The sequence below is a fragment of the Micropterus salmoides genome, unplaced genomic scaffold, assembly GCF_014851395.1.
Source record: "Micropterus salmoides isolate LMB-PRFRI ecotype aquatic unplaced genomic scaffold, ASM1485139v1 Ms_hic_scaffold_6, whole genome shotgun sequence".
NCBI lineage: Eukaryota > Metazoa > Chordata > Actinopteri > Centrarchiformes > Centrarchidae > Micropterus > Micropterus salmoides.
Genome location: NW_024044348.1, coordinates 20,761,047 through 20,785,348, shown reverse-complemented (window position 1 = coordinate 20,785,348; position 24,302 = coordinate 20,761,047). Strand labels below are relative to the sequence as shown.

General features: G+C 38.6%; 1 protein-coding gene across 2 annotated transcripts; it reads left to right on the top strand.

Annotated features, from left to right (window-relative positions):
* The first annotated feature begins 2 nt into the window (after positions 1 to 2).
* Positions 3 to 24,112, top strand: ap1g1 (adaptor related protein complex 1 subunit gamma 1). 2 transcript variants are annotated; one of them, XM_038700713.1, is made up of 24 exons: positions 3 to 150; positions 5,904 to 6,107; positions 6,281 to 6,405; positions 8,144 to 8,285; positions 8,456 to 8,552; positions 11,472 to 11,548; positions 12,712 to 12,720; positions 14,055 to 14,150; positions 14,488 to 14,568; positions 14,657 to 14,755; positions 14,860 to 14,915; positions 15,017 to 15,130; positions 15,239 to 15,379; positions 16,155 to 16,209; positions 16,402 to 16,524; positions 16,677 to 16,766; positions 16,881 to 17,005; positions 17,137 to 17,241; positions 17,395 to 17,536; positions 17,740 to 17,866; positions 18,060 to 18,164; positions 18,354 to 18,514; positions 19,263 to 19,361; positions 19,509 to 24,112. In XM_038700713.1, exons 2-24 carry the CDS (start codon positions 5,907 to 5,909, stop codon positions 19,608 to 19,610), a joined length of 2,472 nt encoding a protein of 823 aa, XP_038556641.1. In that variant the 5' UTR covers positions 3 to 150; positions 5,904 to 5,906; the 3' UTR covers positions 19,611 to 24,112. The 2 variants fall into 2 exon arrangements, with proteins under 2 accessions (XP_038556641.1, XP_038556642.1); XM_038700714.1 differs by lacking the exon at positions 12,712 to 12,720.
* Positions 24,113 to 24,302: the final 190 nt, after the last annotated feature.

Sequence of the window (24,302 nt, the reverse complement as noted above, 5' to 3'; positions counted from 1 at the left end):
TTCACTAACCTCTGGGAAATGTCAGTGTAACCCTCCGCCTGCGGTAGATGTGCTGAGGCTGGAGTAGCCACCATTTTGCATGTCTAGTGTGTTCCTCCCTCCATTGCTAATAGAGACGATTCCAGTCATTTTCTGGCATCATATCGGCTAGTAAGTATATTCTACGAACAAATATGTCGGTAGGAATATATGGAAATAGTTTAACTTATGAGTAATCATTAGCGGTTTGTTTGTATCTACGTTGACAACTCTCACTGTGGCGCTGCATAGGAAGTCGCAGCCCTCAGTATACCGGGGTTGTGCCTGTCAGCAGCTAAGTTAGCTAGCACAGTTAGCAAACCTTTAGCTTTGCTGAAACTACCTGCTGTGCTAGGGATGTGAAGCTCAATAGCAATTTATGTTGTGTAGCGTTCCACTAAGTCCCAATCACCGTGACAACACGTAACGCCAAACTTATGTTTTATATCTTTCTAGCTAACGTTAGCTAACATAATTATCATTTGCATTTTTAGTTCAGGTAGCATTCAGACATTGTAATAGGAAAAAAAACGACTAACGACTGATCAGGTACCCAGCTAACGCCACAGAGGACTCGCTAGCTTGATAATCCAAATGCTCCAAGAAGGCCTAAACTGCACCATGTCTTGATCAATCCACGATCTGATTCAGGTGTCATGCCCAGCCTGTAATGGCCTCTCATTTCATTTCGACAACATCGTTTGATGCTATTGACGTTGAACATCCAGTTAATCCAATAATGTCAGCCAAGGTGAAGCCACTGCTGTAGTGTCAACCTAATATGATGCCCTTTCACTGGAAATATTAGCGTATACTAGTGCTAGCTTGTTGTTAGCTGACTTTTGCTTGGTGTAATGTGCGTTAGCAAAGTAACATTAAGCATTTGACGTTTGGCTCAAAGCTTAGTGATGATATCAGACTTGCCTAACCTGACAAAGTGTAAACATTTGAGCAGTAAATCAACGTTCAATTTCGATATCCAGGAAGCTAACGTGAGCTAGCTTAGTGTGTTAAGGACGTGGACTTATTTTTGCTGTAGTTTCTTAAGTTAGTTGCTTGGTGTTGCCTTCTAAATAAATACGTTGTCAACATTAAAGACACACTCCTTTTAATAATACGAATACGTCATCTGAGGTTGAAGGTGTTTTCATAAAGCAATTTGTGGGTTTACGTTAAGGAAGCTATCTGTAAGTAGGAAGTGACCAAATGAGGATGACGCAGAGCATGGGTGATTCCTCTACATTTATGTCACATCTCTTTTTGAAAGCTGTAGAACATTTAAGGAGTGCCATTCCTAAAAATCCTGGGTAATAATCACAGTTTGTCAGGATACAGTTGTGTAATATTTGCAGTAGACAGATATGGCGAGGAGATGTCAAGGATTGACTAGACTCCAACTTGTTCTTTGAAATTAAATAATTCAGTGTGAAAACATGATGACTGCTTAATGTTAGACCGCTATGACCTTAATTAAAACCACCTAACCTTTAGCTCTGCTCACAGCGTTGTGGTTACTAACTTTGTTGCATAGTATTTACTTGAGCAGTAGCATTAAGCATTAAGTAGAGCTTTATTTTACAGTAGGGATAGCAGTGCAATCACACAAAATTGAAACAACTTCCTACTAGGCTTTTTCGCTATCTCCCATGCAGTGTAAATTGAAATAGCTCCAGGGTTTGTCTCAACGTTCTTAAAAAGACTGAAGTGTCTTAACATCAGAAGAGTTCTTTGCATTATTTGATGTGTTAGCATTTTTTGTTTTGACTTTGTGTTTTAGTATTGTCAGTTTGCTAAATCGCCAGTCATGGTCTATAATGAGCATCCTCACTGTCTTGGTAACACATTTGATTTGCACAGTAGCTGATTATTAATCTCAAAGATTGTTCTCTCCCCCTTCACAGTAACAGCTGCCCTAAAAAGTCAGTGGTGGAGAAAGTACTATAGGAAATAGCATTAGTAGTTGTTTTCAGCACTAGTGGTGGTTGCTGTGCGAGTTTTGTCTGCTGGCTAGTTTGCAACCTAACAAATAGAAAAATATTTGTGTAGGTTTGTTGATCCTACAACTTGGAAGCAGCTACTAGTGCTTTGCTGTAGAGAAAGGATGAAGATGGCCTGGGGTTTAAGGAAATAAACCCTTCTTTGCACACAAACATGGGTTCCATTGGTTGTTTGTTTGAGATCTGTTGAGCTATTAATTCACACGATTGCCAAGTAGTTAGATTTTAACTCAGAAATGGCTCTCAACTGTCTCTACAGCCCACCAGGCTTAACACATATACTTTAAGTAACTTCAAATACATTTAACATTGTCTTTTGCAGATTGACACTGTACTGTTATATGTAGTAGTGTACCTTGTTAGGATGAGGAAGACGGGGTGGCTGCAAACAGTATTGTATTCACAAGCTAACTAGCATTTGCATGTTTTTACTCTTGCATGTTTGCTCTTCCTTGTTTTGTATTTATGTGGGGTTATCAATTATTGCTATGCACAGCTAATCACTTAGAGTTGGTGATATAAGAAGGAATAGAGTGGTCTGCTCTTATAGTATTTCATGTGTAACATCTGAGTGCACAGCTGATCACAGAAACAAAGTGCAACATGCAGGTTACTACAACCTGGCAAATTGAGTAGGGAATGCTTCTCCCCAGTGGTGTCTGTATATTCTTCATCTTGCAGCTGTCTGATTATCTTTTTGTCTACTTTAACTGTGCAGCTCTCTCCCAACAAATAACGTAGCAGTAGATATGGCAGTGCTTTCAATTTATAACCATAAAGTCCTTATTGTGTTCAATAATCTAATGTAAAACCACTTAAAACTGTGTTTTATCTTTATGCTTCTAGTATGATGTCTCAGAATTGACAGGTTGACTGTTCTCTGTGGTAAAAAGGGAGGTGTGGCGTGCTTTTCACATGTTGCCGGTTGTCAGGCTCTGAAAGCTAATCTAGGCTGGCTGTCCAAATATCATGAGAGGAAAAGCTTGTAATGAACATTTTACAGTACGTGCAAAGTATGCCCATAACAGAAAGATGTGTTAATGGTATTGCATAATTTTAATAAATGACCCATAGTGTTAGTTCTTGCCCCTTTTGTCACTGAGCCATTTGGGCTGTTGTGATTCATCTGTGTGGTCACCACCACCTTAACTGTTCCCTCTTTGTAGCAAGGTTGAGTAAAGCTGACCTTGCTGAGTGAACCATTGGCGGTTGCTGCCTAACTATTGAATAAGCTCAAGGTTCCCCAATCCTGAGGTCTTTCTAATAAGACCTCAGGATTAAGTTTTGTCTTTTAAACTAAAGATGCTTCCGCCTCCAAGAAATAGTAACAGCAATAAAAAGTAATGGCAGTTATGAATAAGAAGAAATAAGTTATTTTGATTGTAGAGTGTGCTGTTGTACTGCAGCTACACGAATGATGAACTGTAAGTTAATCAGCTCTCAGAGGCTGGATTTACCTTCTTTAATGTGTACACATTTGATTATAAGCACAGCAAGACGTAGGGAGTGATTGATGATTTATGGAGCCCAACACACTAGGTCCATTCAGCTCAGGTAATTTAAATGGTGTTAAGACAGACAGTAGATCTCTGGCTTTATTAAAGTGTGGCCTTGCCTGACCACCCTCCCCATTCCTCTTTGATCACAGTGAATTCTTAGATTCTCTATAAACCACCTCCTTATGCAACAAAGGAGCCCTCATTCCCTCTAGGCCTATGTATATTTTCCTCAGTAGACTGGCATAGTTTCAAAGAATTTAATTTGATCTCGTCAGCGATTCTTATGAAAACATGAGGAGTATTTCCTTTTGGAAATTGCAACCTCTACAGTATACAGGTTTAAAAGAAGGGAAGGGGGCAACCAGTTATGTTTTAGGCCTTGTTCACACTGCCATTCCAAACCAGTTTTTTGACATATCCAGATTAGTTTTAGGGTCTGGTAGCAAAAAAACTCATGAAATGCGATTTCTACAAATCGGATCCAAGCCACATTTGGAGGTGGTTTGAAATGCAATTCCAGTCTGGTTTCTACAGATTGTCTCAGTCTGGACGCTCTGGACGCTCAAAACCGATTTTACAGTGTCATTTGCGTCACTCGCAATGCGACACACAACTACAGCGTCAAATCCAGACTGACAGAAATATGTAAGAGGCTGAGCAGAATCAGACTCTCTTAAAGACTGATTTGAGAAACAAATCTGATTTGCTTGCAAACTGGACATAGCAGGCACATAATAATAAGGCAAATGCTTATGACACGGTTTCATGTATAAGTGCATCACAGAGCCACAAGTTGTGTTTGGTGTTCTGCTGCCTATGGTGTCACATGTTAGTGCCACTGAAAATCATAGGGGGTCAGCAAACTAGTAGAAAGCATCTAAAATGCTCTTTCAAAGTATTCCTCGGATGCTTAGCATGACAGCAATCCAACCAGAAGAATTACTCACTTAACTACAAAATAAATATGAAAATACAATATTAAGGCAGCCTCTTAAGGCAACACCTTTTCTTTGGTGTAGCAGACTGTGACTTCTAATTGCCTGTGAATGCTAGTCAGTAAAGGACTTTATAGCTTTTATAAAGTACTTATTAGTGCAGTCTCACATGTAGAATTACATTGTTCATGACAACAGTTGCGTATCAAAGCAATGCCCTCCACTAGTTTATCACATCATCACTTAGGGTCTCTGCTCTGTCCAAATGCCTTTTTATGTTTCTGTCTACCAACATGGATTTGCTCAACAAGTAATTACCATCATTGCTGTAGCAGCTTAATTATGTACTGCTTACTGCCAGATGAAAGGCTTCGTGAGAATGGAGACAAAATGTACCTCTTTCTAGGTAGGGTAGTCACCGTTAATAACTTTCCATTTGGATGAGAATTGAAAATTAGATGTTGTACCAAACGCATGAGAACATGCATGTCAACATTTCCATTCAAAGGTAACGAATTCTAAACTTTATAAATTCATTTTCCCAGATTTTGTTGTTGTTTAGTAAGAAAGCTCTTAGAAACGGACAGATGTTTCATATTACAATCTTTTTTTGTATCTGCTTGCATATTAATCGGCTTCGTTTTCATAGATAAAACACCTTTCCCTGCTCCAATAAAGAGTTTCTCTTAAATTCTGTTAGAAACAAGTTTCTTTAATATTACTTAGCTTTGAGTCATGCCATCACCTTGCCTGTGTTGCTTGTTTTATAGTGATGGTGGCTCTTTAAAAAAAAAAAAAAAAAAAAAAAAAAAATATATATATATATATATATATATATATATATATATATAAATAAATGTTTTTTTGTGTGTTCTTACATATAAACACAAGATAATTCAACTAAGCATGTACTTATAAATATTTAAACATCTTCTTGTGGCTTAAAACTTGTGTGTTCTGAGAAGCTTCTCCGTGAGGGAATGAAATTTCACCTGCCATTCTCCTTTCCCTCTGCACTTTTAATACTATTTTAAAAAATGCAGCACTTCATGAAATGCACATCTATTTGCCCCCTTAAGCCAAATAGCCATCATATTCTTTGCTAATGGAGTTGGATTTTCTCCCCCAGCTTCACATGCACTTTAGAAACCAGGTTACTGGTTAAGGATAGAAGAGAATCTGTTTACATGCATTGCACTGATTTTACTTAACTGTAAGACTTACATTTAAGTGAAACTGGCCAGCAATACAATTTCTTTCCTACCTACTACTGTTCTTGAACCAAGGCTGACATATTTTAGGCATGTAAGTAATATAAAATGCTGCAGTGCGAAGAGATTGATTTACTTTTCTTCAAATGTTCTTCATTAGAAGAATTGTTTTGGTGTGGACTAGTGCAGTGCCAAAGCTATGGCAGTGGGTGCCAACCTGTTTCTTTTCTTCACGTTTTTAAGAGAATGCCAGCTCCGATCAGACTGCGGGAGCTGATCCGGACTATCCGGACAGCACGGACCCAGGCAGAGGAGCGTGAGATGATCCAGAAAGAGTGTGCTGCTATCCGCTCGTCCTTTAGAGAGGAAGACAATACATACCGTTGCAGAAATGTGGCAAAGCTTCTTTATATGCACATGTTGGGCTACCCGGCACACTTTGGGCAGGTATGTTTGGTGATGGTGGGAGAATGGGCAAAATTATGTCATTGTTAGAAAGCTCTTTGCGGCATGTCACTCACTCACATACATTACCCATCTCTTTTAAGCTGTTGTTATCAAATAAAGGCCAAAAGCTTATACCCTTGGACGGTTTTGTGACATACTGACTTGTTTTCCAGCTGGAGTGCCTGAAGCTGATTGCCTCCCAGAAGTTCACTGACAAACGAATAGGTTATTTGGGAGCAATGCTGCTGTTGGACGAGAGGCAGGACGTTCACCTACTAATGACAAATTGCATTAAGAAGTAAGTGGAGTCAAGATCCTCAGTAAATGTCTACAGGTGCTGGTCATATAATTAGAATATCATCAAAAAGTTGATTTATTTCAGTAATTCCATTCAAAAAGTGAAACTTGGATATTATATTCATTACACACAGACTGATATCTTTCAAATGTTTATTTCATTTAATTGTGATGATTAAAACTGACAACCAATGAAAATCCCAAATTCGGGATCTCCGAAAATTAGAATATTACTTACAACCAATACAAAAAAAGGATTTTTAGAAATGTTGGCCAACTGAAAAGTATGAACCTGAAAAGTATGAGCGTGTACAGCACTCAATACTTAGTTGGGTCTCCTTTTGCCTGAATTACTGCAGCAATGCGGCGTGGCATGGAGTCGATCAGTCTGTGGCACTGCTCAGGTGTTATGAGAGCCCAGGTTGCTCTGATAGTGGCCTTCAGCTCTTCTGCATTATTGGGTCTGGCGTATCGCATCTTCCTCTTCACAATACCCCATAGTTTTCTATAGGGTTAAGGTCAGGCGAGTTTGCTGGTCAATTAAGAACAGGGATACCATGATCCTTAAACCAGGTACTGGTGCCAAGTCCTGCTGGAAAATGAAATCTGCATCTCCATAAAGCTGGTCAGCAGCAGGAAGCATGAAGTGCTCTAAAACTTCCTGGTAGACGGCTGTGTTGACCTTGGACCTCAGAAAACACAGTGGACCAGCACCAGCAGATGACATGGCACCCCAAACCATCACTGACTGTGGAAACTTTACACTGGACTTCAAGCAACGTGGATTCTGTGCCTCTCCTCTCTTCCTCCAGACTCTGGGACCTTGATTTCCAAAGGAAGTTTCAGAGACCATAACTTTGGACCACTCAGCAGCAGTCCAGTCCTTTTTGTCTTTAGCCCAGGCGAGACGCTTCCGGCGCTGTGTCTTGTTCAAGAGTGGCTTGACACAACGAATGCGACAGCTGAAACCCATGTCTTGCATACGTCTGTGCGTGGTGGTTCTTGAAGCACTGACTCTAGCTGCAGTCCACTCTTTGTGAATCCCCCACATTTTTGAACGGGTTTTGTTTCACAATCCTCTTCAGGGTGCAGTTATCCCTATTGCTTGTACAATATTCTACCACATCTTTTCCTTCCCTTCGCCTCTCCATTAATGTGCTTGGACACAGAGCTCTGTGAACAGCCAGCCTCTTTAGCAATGACCTTTTTGTGTCTTGCCCTCCTTGTGCAAGGTGTCAATGGTCGTCTTTTGGACAGCTGTCAAGTCAGCAGTCTTCACCATGATTGTGAAGCCTACAGAACTAGACTGAGAGACCATTTAAAGGCCTTTGCAGGTGTTTTGATTTAATTAGCTGATTAGAGTGTGGCACCAGGTGTCTTCAATATTGAACCTTTTCACAATATTAAAATTTTCTGAGATACTGATTTTGGGGTTTTCATTAGTTGTCAGTTATAATCATCAAAATTAAAAGGAATGAACACTTGAAATATATCAGTCTGTGTGGAATGAATGTATACATTATACAAGTTTAACTTTTTGAATGGAATTACTGAAATAAATCAACTTTTTGATGATATTTTAATTATATGAACAGCACCTGTGTATATACAAGGCCATGGCACTTTGGAACTCCCAAAATCTACGTTACCTGCTGCTGCTCTATCTGTCATTTAAAATCTTTCTTGTATGTGTACTTCTGTGTTTCCACCGCTCATTCAACTCTCTTCTCTCTTCCCAGTGATTTGAATCACAGCACACAATACGTCCAGGGCCTGGCCTTGTGCACTTTGGGCTGCATGGGTTCTTCAGAAATGTGCCGTGATCTGGCTGGGGAGGTAGAGAAGCTGCTCAAAACATCCAACTCCTACTTGAGGAAAAAAGTAAGCCTTATTGTTATGTTTCTATGAATATTTGAAGGATCTGAAAACCTGTTGTTGACTTGAATGAAATTGTTGGTATGTGTGCTGAACAGTTACACTAAACGTGACTCTGAAATAAACAGTGTTAAAGGTTGGACAGTTTCTTAATTGAGTGTCGTATGTGTTGACAGGCGGCGTTGTGTGCAGTTCATGTCATCAGGAAGGTTCCAGAACTGATGGAAATGTTCCTTCCAGCAACAAAAAACCTGCTGAGCGAGAAGAACCATGGTAGGTGCAAGCGATTTGTCAGGATGCAGTTGCTGGCTCATGGGGAAGGGCGCTTGTCCTACACAAATGCAGACTTTGTCCTATTTGCTGCCACTCAGAGCGCTTTGCTGAGAACAGCTGGACAGTTCATGTCCTTTTTGTCATGTCCTTTGCAGAGGAGAGTGGAATTAATGAGTCTGTCATAAACTCTGGGGCTTGTGTGTCCCCTATATAGGGGAGATCAGAGGAAAATATATTTTTTTTTTACAGCGGTACTGAAATAACTTGATCTTTTTTGACATTGTGCGGCAATGCAATAGTGATACTTTAGATGTGACAATTTCAAAATGCATGTATTTGATATTTTTATAGGTCATTATTGTCTGTCCTAGTGTTAATTTTGTCTGCCATTTTAAAATTTAGTCTAAGTCCTGTGTCAAATGTCCTTTTTTTCATATTTAGTCCACTGTTTGTATTTTTTTAAAAATCAAGTTTTAGTTGTCTAAAAGTCTGTGTGTTTTAGTCTGATTTTAGTTTAGCTCATTGTTTTGTAAAATTTTACCGTTAGCTTTGTTCTCATTTTTATTCCAAAGAACATGACATTAACTTCAACCTCAATTCCTGCTGGTTAGCCTTGATATGCCGCTTTCAAGTTAGTAGTGTTTTTTCCAAAATCTTATAACCACATTGCTTGCCGTCCTGTTCAATTGAAAATTTAGAGGGAGAAAATATGGCCTGTAATATTTTGTCTCCTCATTATACTGGAAAAAAAGAAATTATTTTATTTTATGAATTACATTTTAGTCTCGTCATTTTTTGTCAACAATATTGCATGTTAATATAGTTACAGTCAATTGTCGCCGTCTCGTCATCGTCTCGTTTTAGTCATGGGGGGAAAAAAGGTCATTGACGAATATGTTTTGTTTAGTTTTGTCTGACGAAAGTAACACTAGTCTGTCCTGCAACGTACATGATTAAATGATGTATAACTGGAAGATTGTGTGACATGGCCATATGCACCAAGCATAGTCAGGAATTTCAAGTGTGAAGTTGCAGAGGCAAACATATAATCAAACATCTAATTAAATGTTGGATATGAATGTTATAATTATATGTATAGTAAATAACTAGGCCATGTACCCTACTGTTGTATAACATACATTCACTTTATACAACCAACTAACCTACCAATGATGTGAGCGAGATCTCTCTCAAAAATAAACTACAGAATTGATTACCTTGAAAATGTCAGAAAGCCACTACAAATTTTAAACATGTTCAATTATGATATGTTGTGTGGCTTCAGAGCTCACCACCAGTGCTTTCTGCGGCTGTCACTCAGATGGAGTTTTCAACCTTGTAATATTCAGGTCACTAGGAAATGATTAGCCTGTGTGCTAATCTTACAGATTTATGATGCTGCCAGCGGTGTGCTCTGTGGTTAATATGTATGCTAGTATATCATATTTTTTGGAATGAGTCTCTGTGTAATTGGTCAGTCTGGACATTAGGAGTGTGCAATATTGACAAAAAATGATATCTTGATGATATTTTCTGGGATTTTGTTGATAAAGATAATTAGACGATATGTAGTATTACTGACATCAAACAGTGGAAGTATGAGTAAACAACCTCATCTGTCGCTATATTTCTCAGTTCTGTCTGTAGCTGTTATCTTGGTGGCTTTGAGTCTGAAATCATAATTGTTGCGCTGTTTTTTTGCCGGTACCTTGGCTGGTTTAGGAGTGTCGTGGACAGTTGACTCCCGAAGCTTTTCATATTCTTGATATTCTGTGCGGTGGTTAGTTCGTGGTCCCTAATGTCAACCGATATTTGATTTGCAGATTGACGTCTTTTTAGTAACACCTGTGTTTCAAAGCCAGACCACCTCCATGTGAGTGAGGCTGATCCACAACTTTTCAGTGCTGTAAAATCAGTGTTTTGGCATGTGGTTCAAACTCATGGATGGATGACCTTGACAAATAGGTTTTTGGCTATAACTCAAGATCTGATGCCGTAATTATGACAATTTCTGAAGTGATGACATTTTTAACCCCAAAGGTCACTTTTACTGTGACGACATAATGTCCTGACTGTGATTCAGGAGCAGAAGGGGAGACTGTGACCATATTTCACAGTTGGTCGGACACTGAATAGGTAACTGACCTAAATATCAATGGTCAGTGGGACCTCAAAATAGGTTTTTAGTCAGAATTTAAGAATGAATTGGACGATTCCAGATTTCACATGTTGACTGGGCACAATGAGTAAACAGTAGCTACACTATGGGCTTTCCTCCATTCTGCCCTTCACTTCCTGCCTCATTCTGAATTTCGAGCACCATCGGAATGCACGTGACAGCGAACAACGTATTGGAGCTCGCCTAGCTAATTGTGAGTGAGCTTCACATACAGCTCATAGAGAGGATTTGCATCTAAAAATGTCAGGAGAAAACAAAAGCACCACATGTTGTGTAGCTATACTCTATAAGAATCCATCTTTACATAGTAATCAAGTACATTTGTACCTGTTTAGCCAATACATTTATGATAATCCTTCATGAATCAGTTCAATGATATATAAATTCACTGGAATCATACAAATGTGTTATCAATTTAGTGATTGCTTCCATTTAGCCAAAAAAATACCCTTTATACCTATTTATGCAATTCTCTCCAAGTATTCACTATATAAATATATTCTGGAGTCTGGACAGACATGGTTGTAAACTGCAACTTGACTGGTTGGCAGAGGCATACAACCGCAAGGCGCTAAATCTAGTTTCTTGTATCACTGTTACCTAAAATAATGGCACCCATGAACGAAGTCCCTAGGTCCGAACGTCCAGTAACAAACGGCTAATGTAGAGGAAAAAGCACTACACAAACTGGTCAGAATATTTATTCCTAACAATAACCTTTGCAATGTCTGTTCCCCCAGGTGTTCTCCATACATCAGTGGTCCTCCTCACTGAGATGTGTGAAAGAAGTCCTGACATGCTGGCCCATTTCAGAAAGGTACAAACAGATTCCCTGACCTTAAAGTAATTACAGGCATTTGTCTTAAGCTCACGTCATATTTCATTCTCCTTTTGTGTATTTCTTTTTGGTATAGCTAAGCAGTGTTTCCCATTAATTAACGAGAATCATAGTCTAATTTGCTCTGCAATAGTTTCAAAACGAACTGAAAATATTTTTACACATCTCATAATAACATCTCAGACCTCTAACGTTTTGTTTTGCGCTCACACACTTTGGCATCTGACTCGAGACAACCACTTTTCTTTTGAGGCAACTACGGTAACATTAATGGTCTGTTTCTGTCAGTCGTTTGTGTGAAGGTGATTAAGCCAGCCGCGCCTACATTTAGAGTGCACACACATTAAAGCCTTTATGATAAATCCACTGTAATGGACCAGTGTGAGCTGTCGGATTTCATGACTTTAGCGTGAGGATACACATGTGACAATTCCCGGTTTTCAAAATAAGGTATCTAAGGAAATAAGATTAATTGGATTATATTCACAGAAAGTGAAACATATGTATACATTAAAAGTAAAAAAACCCAACAACAATAAAATGTTAGGGCAATTACTTATTGTATTTTCTATTCTTTGATTTAGGGTTTTTGGAAAAACATTAAATAAATTTGTTGACTTTTGTTGCTGTTTTATCACAATTTATAGCTATACAATTGGTTTATGATTAAATAGTTTATTAGAGCACAACAGTGTTTACAAGCGTACAAAGTTCTTCATACATAGCCTCTTAATTTTGCACCAAATTAATGCATTTAACTTTAAGATTTCCAAAATTTCTTCCGGGTTGGGCCTGAGAGGGTCCGAGGCCCACCCGCTATAGTCTCTTAAAATCCTGTGGGAAACCCTGAGCTAAGCTTGGCAAACTTTGTTAAACTTTTGGGCCGTGGATTGCGCTACAGGTTTGCTCTACACTCAAGTATGTCTCAATCTTTGATTTCCTACCGCTGTCTTTTCCTCTTGTATTTCAACTGCTGCTGTACCTCTCCTCCTTTAGGTACCAGAAGCACCACCCCTCATGCTCATGATCGAAACATTATTTTAAGCTCTCTGAAAGTGAATGATTTCCAGTTTCCCCTCCCTAACATCTACCTCATATTTTTTCTGTCATTTGTCTTTGTTACAATTCCTGCATTGTGTTAGAATGAGAAGGTAAGAGGACATTCTGATCTCATAGCTGGTGCATGCTGTAAATAGTAATCACTCCTCACAGTCACCTCAGACGTAATCAAATTTGTGTTGAGTAATATCATGTTGTGCTTTAATTTATAATTTAATTATTTTTTTTTTAAACGTGTACGGTGATCATTACTATGTCAGTGTTTTGAATATTTACAATAGAATATTTGGTCCATTTGTCAGATACATTTCTCACTATTGTTTTGAGTGTCATTATTTACCTAATATGCAACTCATTTGATCACTGTATTTAAAATCAGTTGGGTGGATGTGTTTTCACATGATTGCCACAGGTGTTGTCACCAGGAACAGACGATTTCCACTGTATCTGTGTCACTGTTAGAGAGTAGTTTATTTGCTATGTCACCAACTGTCTTAGGTCTGTATTATTGTGCAGTGGTGGTTTTTATGTATTAAGCAAGAGTTAAGAGTGTGGCAAATGTAATGTTTGAATGTCATGTTAAGGAGTTCAAAGTTTAGATTTATTTTTAATATCCCACTCCATACCAGAGGAGAAGACTGAATTTCACCTCTTCGCATCCTCTAAAGTCATCTGGTCTGGAGTGTGTTAAGTCTGGCAAAACAGAAAGACTGGAAGTAGGCCAAAACATAACTAAAAGTGAAAAAAAGTAGGCCTTCTAAAAACTCCAAACCTGTTCTATTTACATGTTGTGTCTCGTTAGTGAGTAAGCAGTCAGCATTACATTGAAGATTTCTCATCTAGTGTTAGGCTAAACACATCCCAGACTGATCACTATACACGGTGCAAATAGATGAAAATAATGCCCAATATTCTAATTTAATGCAGGATATAATGGCAAACTGTTTCCCAAAATGTTGGAGTATTGCATTAAGGTTACAGTTCTTCTAGAAGGCATTAAGTGATCAAAATTAAATACATAACAGTATTAATCATTGTGATGAGAAGTTTTAATTTTTAATATAACTCCATTTTGCACCTAATTTAACTGTAGTTTAAAAATTTGCCACATTCAGAAGTGTATGCAGATTTTGTTTTAACTCAAAGCCAAATGTTCTAACCTCCATATTTTTGTACAATCAAGGTTTTGATTTCACAACCGCAAAAATCTGACTGTTCAATCACTTTCAACCACATTACTCTACCTCAAACTATAATTCTTGATATGAGTTTGGCTGTCTGCCACTGTCAATGACAAATTATTAGCTTTAAAAGTTAATGAACAATATTATAGAAATGTTGAAGAGCAAGAGTAGAACATTTGAGAGATCTATACAAAATATTATGATACCTCTCCTCCTCTGTTCTGTTGTTTGTCTTTTTGTAGCTGGTTCCACAGTTGGTGAGAATCCTGAAGAACCTAATCATGTCTGGATACTCTCCTGAGCATGATGTGTCGGGCATAAGCGATCCTTTCCTGCAGGTAAATCTCTCTTTCATGATGCAAGTAACTTCTGCTGTAAGTAGACATCGTTGATATCGACTTGGCTTCATGCTTGTGCTGTGATCAGAACTTCATGTCCTACTCTTGGTGTAGATACATTTTTATAAAACAGGGAATTAAAAGTCAGAATTACAAATGGTTGAAGCACATAATGTCACACCTACAGCTGACACAGGCTGTGCCAGAACAGCATCAAGGAAGGAGTTGGACAAGAGAACCCAGTATTTACCAATGGGGGGAGGGGTCAATAAAGTATTCCACACTTGTCAAGTGAACTGACTGGACTGGACCTTTTTTTTTTTTTTTTTTTTCTTAGGTGCGGATATTGAGACTACTGCGAATTTTAGGCAAGAGTGATGATGACTCCAGTGAAGCAATGAATGACATTCTTGCACAGGTTAGAATTAAATGTAATCATTACTTATGGCCTAAAGCTTCTTAGAGTGAGTGTTGTTTTGACAAATGTGTGGTATTTGTGCCTACAGGTTGCAACAAACACAGAGACAAGTAAAAACGTAGGCAATGCAATTCTCTACGAGACTGTACTGACTATAATGGACATCAAGTCTGAAAGTGGACTGAGGGTGAGTGAATTTAGTAGGAAGGAAAGGTTGCGATGAACATTTAAAAATATATATATATATATATATATATTTTATATCTTGCATTAATGCCTTTTATCTTACAGGTCTTGGCCATTAACATACTAGGGCGCTTCCTTCTAAACAACGACAAAAATATAAGGTAGTTAATTAAATGACACTACTTGACCTTGCACGCGTTGACTCATCCAAATGTTGCTAATAATTTCTGATGATATCTTTTAAATAAATCCACCATTCCAGATACGTGGCATTGACATCTCTACTAAAGACGGTACAGACAGACCACAATGCAGTGCAGAGGCATCGGAGCACCATTGTGGATTGTTTAAAAGACCTGGATGTGTCCATCAAGAGGTGATTCACAGTGCTTAAAGTGCACACATTACTTTAACTACAATTGTACATTTCTTACTATTTTTCCTTATTGTGTCTGACGTTTGTCTGCTTTTCATTGTTATGTAGACGTGCAATGGAACTGAGCTTCGCCCTGGTAAACGGCAACAACATTAGAGGCATGATGAAAGAGCTGCTCTACTTCCTGGACTCCTGTGACCCTGAATTCAAAGCAGACTGTGCATCAGGAGTCTTTCTAGCTGCAGAGAAGTAAGGCACCCAACACATAGACTTCACTGCACATTACAACTGTGCTCAGCTATGTTGTAGTACTTTGATACACATCCCGTGTGACCTTGATTTTGGTAGCTTTTCACTGTCATTTATTTATTTTTTTATTCAAACAGAGACATCTAGGTTAATAGAATCTGTTGGAAATAACTTTATCTGCATCTTATGAATTAGATACATGTAGACTAGTGGTTTATTTTAATTATAGATATCCATCCAAGTAATACAGTGACTATTTTGGTCATGGGTTTCATATACTTTTTTTGATAGCTTGTCAATTTTACCCTTTATATCTATATATTATGTTTATAGTTATGCACCAAGGCACCAAACCAAATTCCTTGAATGTGTAAACCTAATTGGCTAAAAAGCTGATTATAACTCTAAAAGCAAAATTTCTATCAGATGTCAGTTTTGGGGTCCTTGAGAACCACTGATGTAGACTAAATGTTAGTTATGCCTGTGAAGAGGGATACAATCATAATATTGTGTTACAGAATACATATACAACATACTCATGCATCATGACATGCATCAAGTTAAAAGTTTGTTTGAGGTACCATGGAGTACAGGGGGTGGCTAACACTGAAATGCTGTATGATGATAAAATGAGTGATCCATCGTCTGACAGACTATGTTGATACCATATATTTTCTGACAGCATTTCTCACCTCTCTGTATAGAGTTGAGAAAACTTATCTTCTTCCGTGCTTTGCTGGGACTAATCAATGGTATGGTATTCTTTGTGCGACAGGTATGCTCCTTCGAAAAGATGGCACATAGACACCATTATGAGAGTCCTGACAACAGTATGTATATAAAATAAAACACTCCAGTGGTTCTTATGCTGTTGATTGGATGTGAGTTTCAGAGTATTTCTTAAGAATACATGTGTTACCTTGAGTATCTAATCAAATCTAGTAAAAGACCTCCTCAGCCAACACTACAAATATTTAAGGTTTATTTGCATTAATTATTGACATCTCTGCTCATCCTTCCAGGCAGGGAGCTATGTGCGAGATGATTCTGTTCCCAACCTCATCCAGCTCATCACCAACAGTGTGGAGATGCATGCCTACACAGTACAGAGACTCTACAAAGCACTGCTGGATGACATCTCACAGGTCAGAGCAGTCCTAGTTTGGGTCATGATTAGATTTGGGACATCTCCACATTTTTGAAGTTAATAGTCTTAGATTTGATTATGTAATTAACTGTTTGTATTTCAAACTAGCTTAAGCATCAGAGTGAACTTATGTTTTGCTGTGTTCTGTAGCAACCTCTAGTGCAGGTGGCGTCGTGGTGCATAGGAGAGTATGGGGACTTGCTGGTGTCTGGACAGTGTGAGGAGGAGGAGCCTATCCAGGTACACCTTTATGAATCCCAACCAAACGTACAAACACACTAATTTAAAGACAGCACAAAACTAAGAGAAACACTAGGTCATCAGATGTTTTTCTTCTCTTCCTTTTAAATTAAGGTGAGTGAGGATGAAGTCCTGGATGTGCTGGAAGGCCTCCTGGTGTCCAACCTGTCCACACCTGTGACCCGGGGTTATTCCCTTACTGCCATCATGAAGCTTTCTACTCGCTTCAGCAGTGTTAAGTGAGTAATGTCCTTTTACACCTATTCTGTACATTGAAGCTTTACAAATATTTGTGTGCAAAGGTGGTAAAGTTAATTATTGATAACCAATGCTACTTTCCTAACCACTAACATTTAAAATTTTGTTGAAGCCGAATCAAGAAGGTGGTTTCGATATATGGCAGTAGCATTGATGTGGAGCTTCAACAGAGAGCCGTGGAGTACAATGCGCTTTTCAAGAAGTATGACCACATGAGGTAAAACTGCATTACTGTTTCTGTACCAGAAATTACTACCATATCGTTACATTCACATTGTACCAGTTAATTAGATAAGGAAAATCCTCCAGTGCTTAAGTTTGGTCTATCTTTTGTCTCTCTCTATATTCCTTCCTCGTTTCCTGACTATAGGCCGGCTCTCCTAGAACGAATGCCCATCATGGAGAAGAGCTCTACTAATGGCCCCACAGAGATTGTACAGACAAATGGGGAGACAGAGCCCTCTGTTGTGGAACCAAAACATCTACCGCCTGTCACCCAGCCAGCCAACCAGGTGAGAGCAGTTTCGATTACTTTATGATGACGTATGAAGAACATACAGTTTTTGAGTAGCAAGATAAACATTTAACGGAATACTTTTTCACACAATGAGATCAAATATTTTTGTGATATTATTATTATTATTATTAATAAATGTGTTGTACACATAGATATTGCAGGTATTTTATCATGTTTGCATGTTTTCTTGTCTGCCAGGCTAATGATTTATTAGACCTGCTGGGAGGTAATGATGTGGTGCCAGTAATCCAGACCACGATGCCCACAAAGCCTGCCTCAGCTGGAGGAGAGCTGCTTGATCTGCTGGGTGACCTCTCGCTAAGTGGTAGGATGCTCTGTGTAAAGCTCTCTATATCCCTTTTAGAGCAGAGCAACAATCTGGTATTAACCCATGTTTACCACCAGTGTGAATGTGATGTGTCCAACCTGTGCCTGCTCCTGTTCCACAGTAACATACTCTGGTTTTGGTATAAAAGAGTGAATAGAAACCCTGGTGTGTCACTGTCCCCTCTTTCCAGGCGGTCCAGCCCCTGCTCCCGCTCCCTCTGTGCCCACTTCCCAACCCTCTTTCCTTCTGGATGGCCTCTCCTCACAGCCCCTATTTAATGACATTGCAGCTGCAGGTGAGAGTCTATGGCTCCCCTTAATGAGCCACCCCCAAATATATTGTAGTCGGTGGTATAGTCCTGATGCATTAAAGCACTTGGTCATTGTGTTTTGCTTTTCTTGGATTACCATGACACATACAATGAAATGTTAGTATTATATCTCTAAATCTTTCAATGGTCTGCTCCTCTGAAATCTCTGTATAGCTATTCCCCCTATGACGGCATACAACAAGAATGGTCTGAAAATAGACTTCACATTTGAGAGAGCAAATCCCAATCCAAACATCGCGGTCATCACCATCCATGCCTCAAACTCAACAGAGGCCGATATGACAGACTTTGTTTTTCAGGCTGCAGTACCAAAGGTAAGCAGGCACAATCTCATGCTGATATTAAGTAGCTGAATTGCAATATGCTGTAATGAATAATGGTGTTCCTTACTGATGAGTCTTTTTGTTAATTGACTAATAACTTACGTTACAAGTCGTGGTGGATATTTTCTGGACGATGGCATCGTCTATCGGCCCAACCTGTATTACTGGAAGATGTTGCTGACCACAAGTCTGCTCAGCCTTTTGAGAGTAACATCTGTTTAATGCCACACAGTCTGTTGTTTCTGTAGTCTAAAATTTTCAGATTGTGTTGGCTTATTCAGGATGAAGGAAATTATAAAAAATTCAAAAACTTCTCTAAGCATGTTATGAAGGAACTAGCTTTGAATATCTAGTTAACTTTCAGCATGCTATTACAGGCCTCCAGTATTCACCAGGCAGCCCAAATATAGTGCTTGCCTCACTGCATTAAGTCTCACCGTTGTCTGTGTTTGATTAGACAGAAAGATGAGCCATAGACATGTCATAGAAATATGACGGCCATGATGGATGAGGCAGCAAAAACACTGTTTGAGTGATGTTTATTTGCTGTTTCACAATTACATTATCTGATCGATACATCTAAAAAGTGCATCTGAGTCATTTGAACTGAAGATCCATCAGTTGTGGTCAGTGCCCGGTCAATGTGAGCACCCTTATTTTATACTCCTGTGATGACCTCTTTTCTCTATGGGTATCATAAAATTTTCCTCTTACATGGTGCCCCCTATCTGTTTGTCAGACATTCCAGCTGCAGCTCCTCTCCCCTAGCAGTAATGTTGTCCCAGCGCTCAACCAGGGAACTGTCACACAGGTCATCAGAGTCCTCAACCCACAGAAGGTGAGTTTTTCCTTCTCAAATTTTGTTTGATCAATCTTTTTTTTTTCACATTTGAAGCACACTTAGCACACATTGAAGACCTTTGCAGTCTTAAATTATTTGCAAGATTTGCTTTTATAAACATGATCATCCTCACAAAAATTTCAGCAACAGCTACGAATGAGGATCAAGCTGACGTACACCCTCAAAGGCTCGCCTGTGCAAGACCTGGCTGAGGTTAATAACTTCCCCCCTCAGTCTTGGCAGTGATGGGCTGCTTCTGTTGCTCTTAAAAGCCCCACCAAGGGAACTATGAAAACGATTTTCCTTTCACCTCCCTCCTCTCTTCCAACGGATCCCCCTGTGACGTCACCGCAGTCCGCTGCCCTCGAGTCGCATGGGAAGCAGCAGAGCATCTAACACAGGAGAAACACAGAATAATTGGGAAAAACATATCAATCAATGAACTTTCTCTTTTTCTTTTCTTAATTGGTTTCCATGATTTCTTTGCGTAGTACTATTTTCCCCACATACACCCTCTGCCCAGCGCCATTACCACCCACAAAAGCACATATGCACACCATTCACTGTGGTACATTTTTACCTCACAAGTCACTGTAGAGAAAAAGTGTTTCCCACTATGAGCATTGCAGTAACCATAGTTTTATTTGAATTTATAATTAAGCTAAAATGCAGTTGAAACACATTGCTCCATTGATTTATGATTGGCTTTGCATTCAGATGATTTAATAGCAGCAGCAGAAAAAACTTTCAATGGTCTATTTAAGTGAGGTCATAAACTTCTTGACTCTCCACATCATGAGTGATATAACTTGTCAGAGTTGTATTCGTTTTGAATTACATTAATTTGCTTAATGCATGTTTGAGCATTGTTAGGTTCACAATCACAACTTGGCTCAGATTCGGGATTCTCGTACTAGGCCTCGTTATCCTATGTTTCTATAGGAAGTAGTCTACATTTGTGTTGTCACAATTATAAGAATATAAACAAATCCAAGATGGCCGGTTTGATCACCTGTGGTTAGTTTTCAGAGAATGTGCTCAGATTTTCCCTCACAGCTCTCCCAGAATCATCTCACCTGTAGCTTTAGTTTTAGACATGTATAATAAATTCAGTGGTTAATTGCTTTGCATAGTATAGGGAGGTTCATTCATTAGGGTGGATATAAACCATGCCAGAAATCTATCTAGAGAAAAGCTAATTGCATTTGTGTTGGAGATCTGCATTTAAACCTTTCCTGCAACTGTGTCCTCACAGTTGAGCTTGCAATTTAGATACATTTCTGATTTCTTTAACCTGGTTGAACTTAGTCACCATGCACATACATGTAAATGAAGCTTGTTATGAATGTAGTTACATGCACTGAATGCGTTTTTTTTTTTTTTTTTCAAGTCTTTTTCATGGCTGTCTTTTTTGATGGGGAAACTCATCTTATTGGCACTATTTTTGTGAAAGTATGTTTTATTTCTGCAGTAATTTGACTTAATTATTTATGCCTGATATCAAAGTGATGTGCCTTTCTGCCTTAGCTAGATAAAAGCCCCTGAACTATTGAGTGCTGTATGAACTTGGTTTTTAAGTCTGCTTGTGTGCTGATTTTCAGTCTGAGGGAAATGGTCCTGTTGGATTTGACTTGGTATATCACTTAATTTAATAGGTTTTACTTTTTTTACATAATGGGTTATAATCAGTCACCCACTAAATATTGGCCTACCTGGATGTCCACAGCAATTACGTTTTTTTTTACGTCTTAATTTTGACAAAAACATAAATTATAGCTACATGATTGTGATCGTTTCTTTCCCTATACTGTGTGGCAGACTTTCCAATTAAAAATACCTGTTGGATGTTATTGACAACAAGGCCTAAAAACGGCAAATCTCAAAGATTATGGCAGCTAATAGATGTAAACTTTTCCTAAGCTGGCATCAACATTTCAAGTGTTTTTAAAAAGTATAAATGTTTGACGAAAGTGAACCATTAGGAAACCCCTCACCCCCCGTCAATCAATGTTGAAGTGAGTTTGGATCGCTTGGTGAGGTACTGGGACGGGCTGTTCTGTGGTGACTGTTAGGAGTATGATTTCTTGGCTCTCGTCTTCTCCAAATCAGAATTCTGACCATGCTGTCGGGGACAGTAACCTTAATACCTCACAATGTTCTCTCTTTCTGTTAACTTTCAGTGGCAGTAGATTGACACCTTTTTGTTTAGTCATGAATTGCAAGGGGAGCATCTGCATGAGAGAAACTAATGGTAGTTTGTACATCTCAATACTTAACAAGCTTAGCAGCCCTGCGGTGCTGTGTTGAGATCCTCAGATGTTCAGTCAGGCTGTATACTTATTTTCACTGCTTCACTATATTCTAACTTCTGTGACCAAATCAGAGAAACTATTAGCTTTGGAAATATTTTTGAGCTATATGTGTATATGGAGAAAATTATTTCAGTTTTTCTGTTGTTGACAAATGTTGGCTTTTTTCCTGTACATATTGAGGGCTTTTACAATTTTGTCTCTTGTACTACCTTTCATCCTTTTTTTAGACACCATTTTCTAAAAATTCCAATTATTCACAATGTATATTGTCTAAATAGATCTAGTCAACATCAGTCTATAGACTTCCCTGTATCATCACTTATTCATTGTAAAAGAGATGATCTGCTGCCTGTACATTGTATATAGTTGTAAAACAAACAAAAGCTGATCAAATTAAATAAAACCCACATGAAGACTTAAAAGATCAGCTAGGAAGTATAATTGTATGCATATATGTACAAAACAATCTTAAAAGGATGCAATTGAACTGCATTTGATTTACTGTTCTTCATACTTCATTCATGATATTTTACCAAGGTAGTTGGTGAGTCAGTAGGGTACTTGTTGGGGTTTCTTTTGATGTTAAAAACAGGAGTTGAATCTGTCTTAACAGATGTTGTCTGAATGATGTACTGTACTACTGCGAAACCCAAGCACAGTGCTGCACAGCAGCATAAGTGGCACCTTGCTTCATCTGCTTCCCTGCCCCTCAAACACCTCATGCATCCACGCCCTCCTGCGAAGAGGAGCAGGTTTCTTGAAAAGATGTAACTCTTCTTTCTGGCCTTATGTGTGGTTGAGTGCACTCTTGACAAGTCACATCTATTAAACTCCCTTGAACCTAAATATTGATTCGTAAAATGATGCTCCTTGGTCTTGGCGTTGTTCGCTCTAGTGGATGCCTGTTACCTTTTTGTCTGCCATGTAGCACCTTCCTATAAGTGTCATATATATATATAGTGCCCCACTAGGAGGAGTTTTTTTTTTTTCTTTTTTACCTCATTATGGCCAGCAGGTTTAAATTGGAATAGAGTTTTATCTGGACAGATATAAAGCAGTGTCCTTCCCTGGGTCTGAACAGTACAAGGCTTTCTTTTGGCTTCTTTTCGTCCTTTATCACTGATATTATTTGCCCATGCATGGTACACCTTTAAGCTTCTTTCTGTAGTCTCCAACATGAAAGGTTGGGCTGTAACACATGTGAAATTGATCTGAGCCCTCACTGTTTTAAACTTTACATGGCAGTTAATCACTGCAGGATATAAGGGAGGAAGTGGATTTTTATTTCTGTTGGGACCTTTTTAAATTTTGTGTTTATGGAGTGCTACTACCCCAAAACTAATCTGGACAAGTCTGTGTTACAATCTAATAGCCACAAGGGGGAGCTGTGCAAAACGGAAGGCTGATGGGATGGGAAAGGAAGTTTCATACATCTATTCCTGAATGTTTTTGTTGGTGTTGTTTGTATTGTCTTATTCAACCAGTATGTACCCTTGTTAATCACATCTGATCAGTTCTTTAAATGATACCGTAATTCATGCAGTTTTAAATGTACAAATGGAAATAAACCCAACAGAAGTGCTCTGGACACTGTAACTGAAAAGGAAGAAAAGAAACCGAAACAAATACCCATCAGCGTTTGAAGTGGTGTGTGTGTGTGTGTGTGTGTGTGTGTGTGTGAAAGCGAGAGAGAGAGAGAGAGAGAGAGACAGAAAATAATCATGCTTGAGAGAGCGTGATGGTATGTGACATGTCTTTTATCTAGATAGGACATGATTTCTGGCTGCAATTTCAACTTTCAGCTTCTGAGCTGCATGTGAAAACCAGTGTAAATACTGTCATTTCTACTCTTGACCTGAGAATCTTTTTGAAATGCAAGAAAAGTTCAAGTTACAAAATCTATCACACCACCTTCATGGGTCAGTACTAACATGTACAATAGGAAGTTGTTCAGATAGTGCTCACAATACTGTTAATGTTTTTAAGAGTCTGATGAAAGTGCACATCCATCATTTGGATAAATTGGATAATTTACTTTTGTTTTTTATTTGTTAGGGTGAATTCAGTGTGTAAAGGGCTTGGAAGAGCATCTGACTTCACTTTTCCTGTTGAATCAAAAAAGAAATGCATCCATTGTTTTTTGAAAACAAAATCTGTTTGTAACTCCCTGTAAAACGATATGGTAACTGATTTGTTGGGGGGGGGGGGCATGAGGTTCACTTTTCCCAGTCAAGTTTGACATGTTGAACTGAATCCCAGTTTCATGGCTTCAAGGTGAGTGTGAATGTCAGACTGAAAGTATGAAAATGATGATTAAAGATAAGAAGTTGTAAACTATTAAATGGGATATTTTCAATTTATGCTGTGTATTCTTGTCTTGGGTTGGAGAAAATGATCAAGCAAATAAAATGTCAAATAAAAATCTAGTTGAACTATGGTAGTTTGTGTTCTTGGTATGGGAGTGTGGTGTAACAATCTGACCTATTTTAAGGACATGCAATGTGAAGGTTCCTGCTATGAGACAAATAAATGTATCAACTGTGATTTTTGCTTTGAGATTTTGCTATACCATGTCTAGCTTTAAATAAACCATTGTAGACAGTGTTCAAATTAACAGAACGGCTTA

Bases quoted from the DNA above. Each gene is read 5' to 3' on its own strand.
- ap1g1 (XM_038700713.1), top strand. From the start codon at position 5,907: ATGCCAGCTCCGATCAGACTGCGGGAGCTGATCCGGACTATCCGGACA. The intron at 14,151-14,487 runs GTAAATCTCTCT...TTTTTTTCTTAG, and splicing joins TAAGCGATCCTTTCCTGCAG to GTGCGGATATTGAGACTACT. The intron at 15,131-15,238 runs GTGATTCACAGT...ATTGTTATGTAG, and splicing joins CTGGATGTGTCCATCAAGAG to ACGTGCAATGGAACTGAGCT.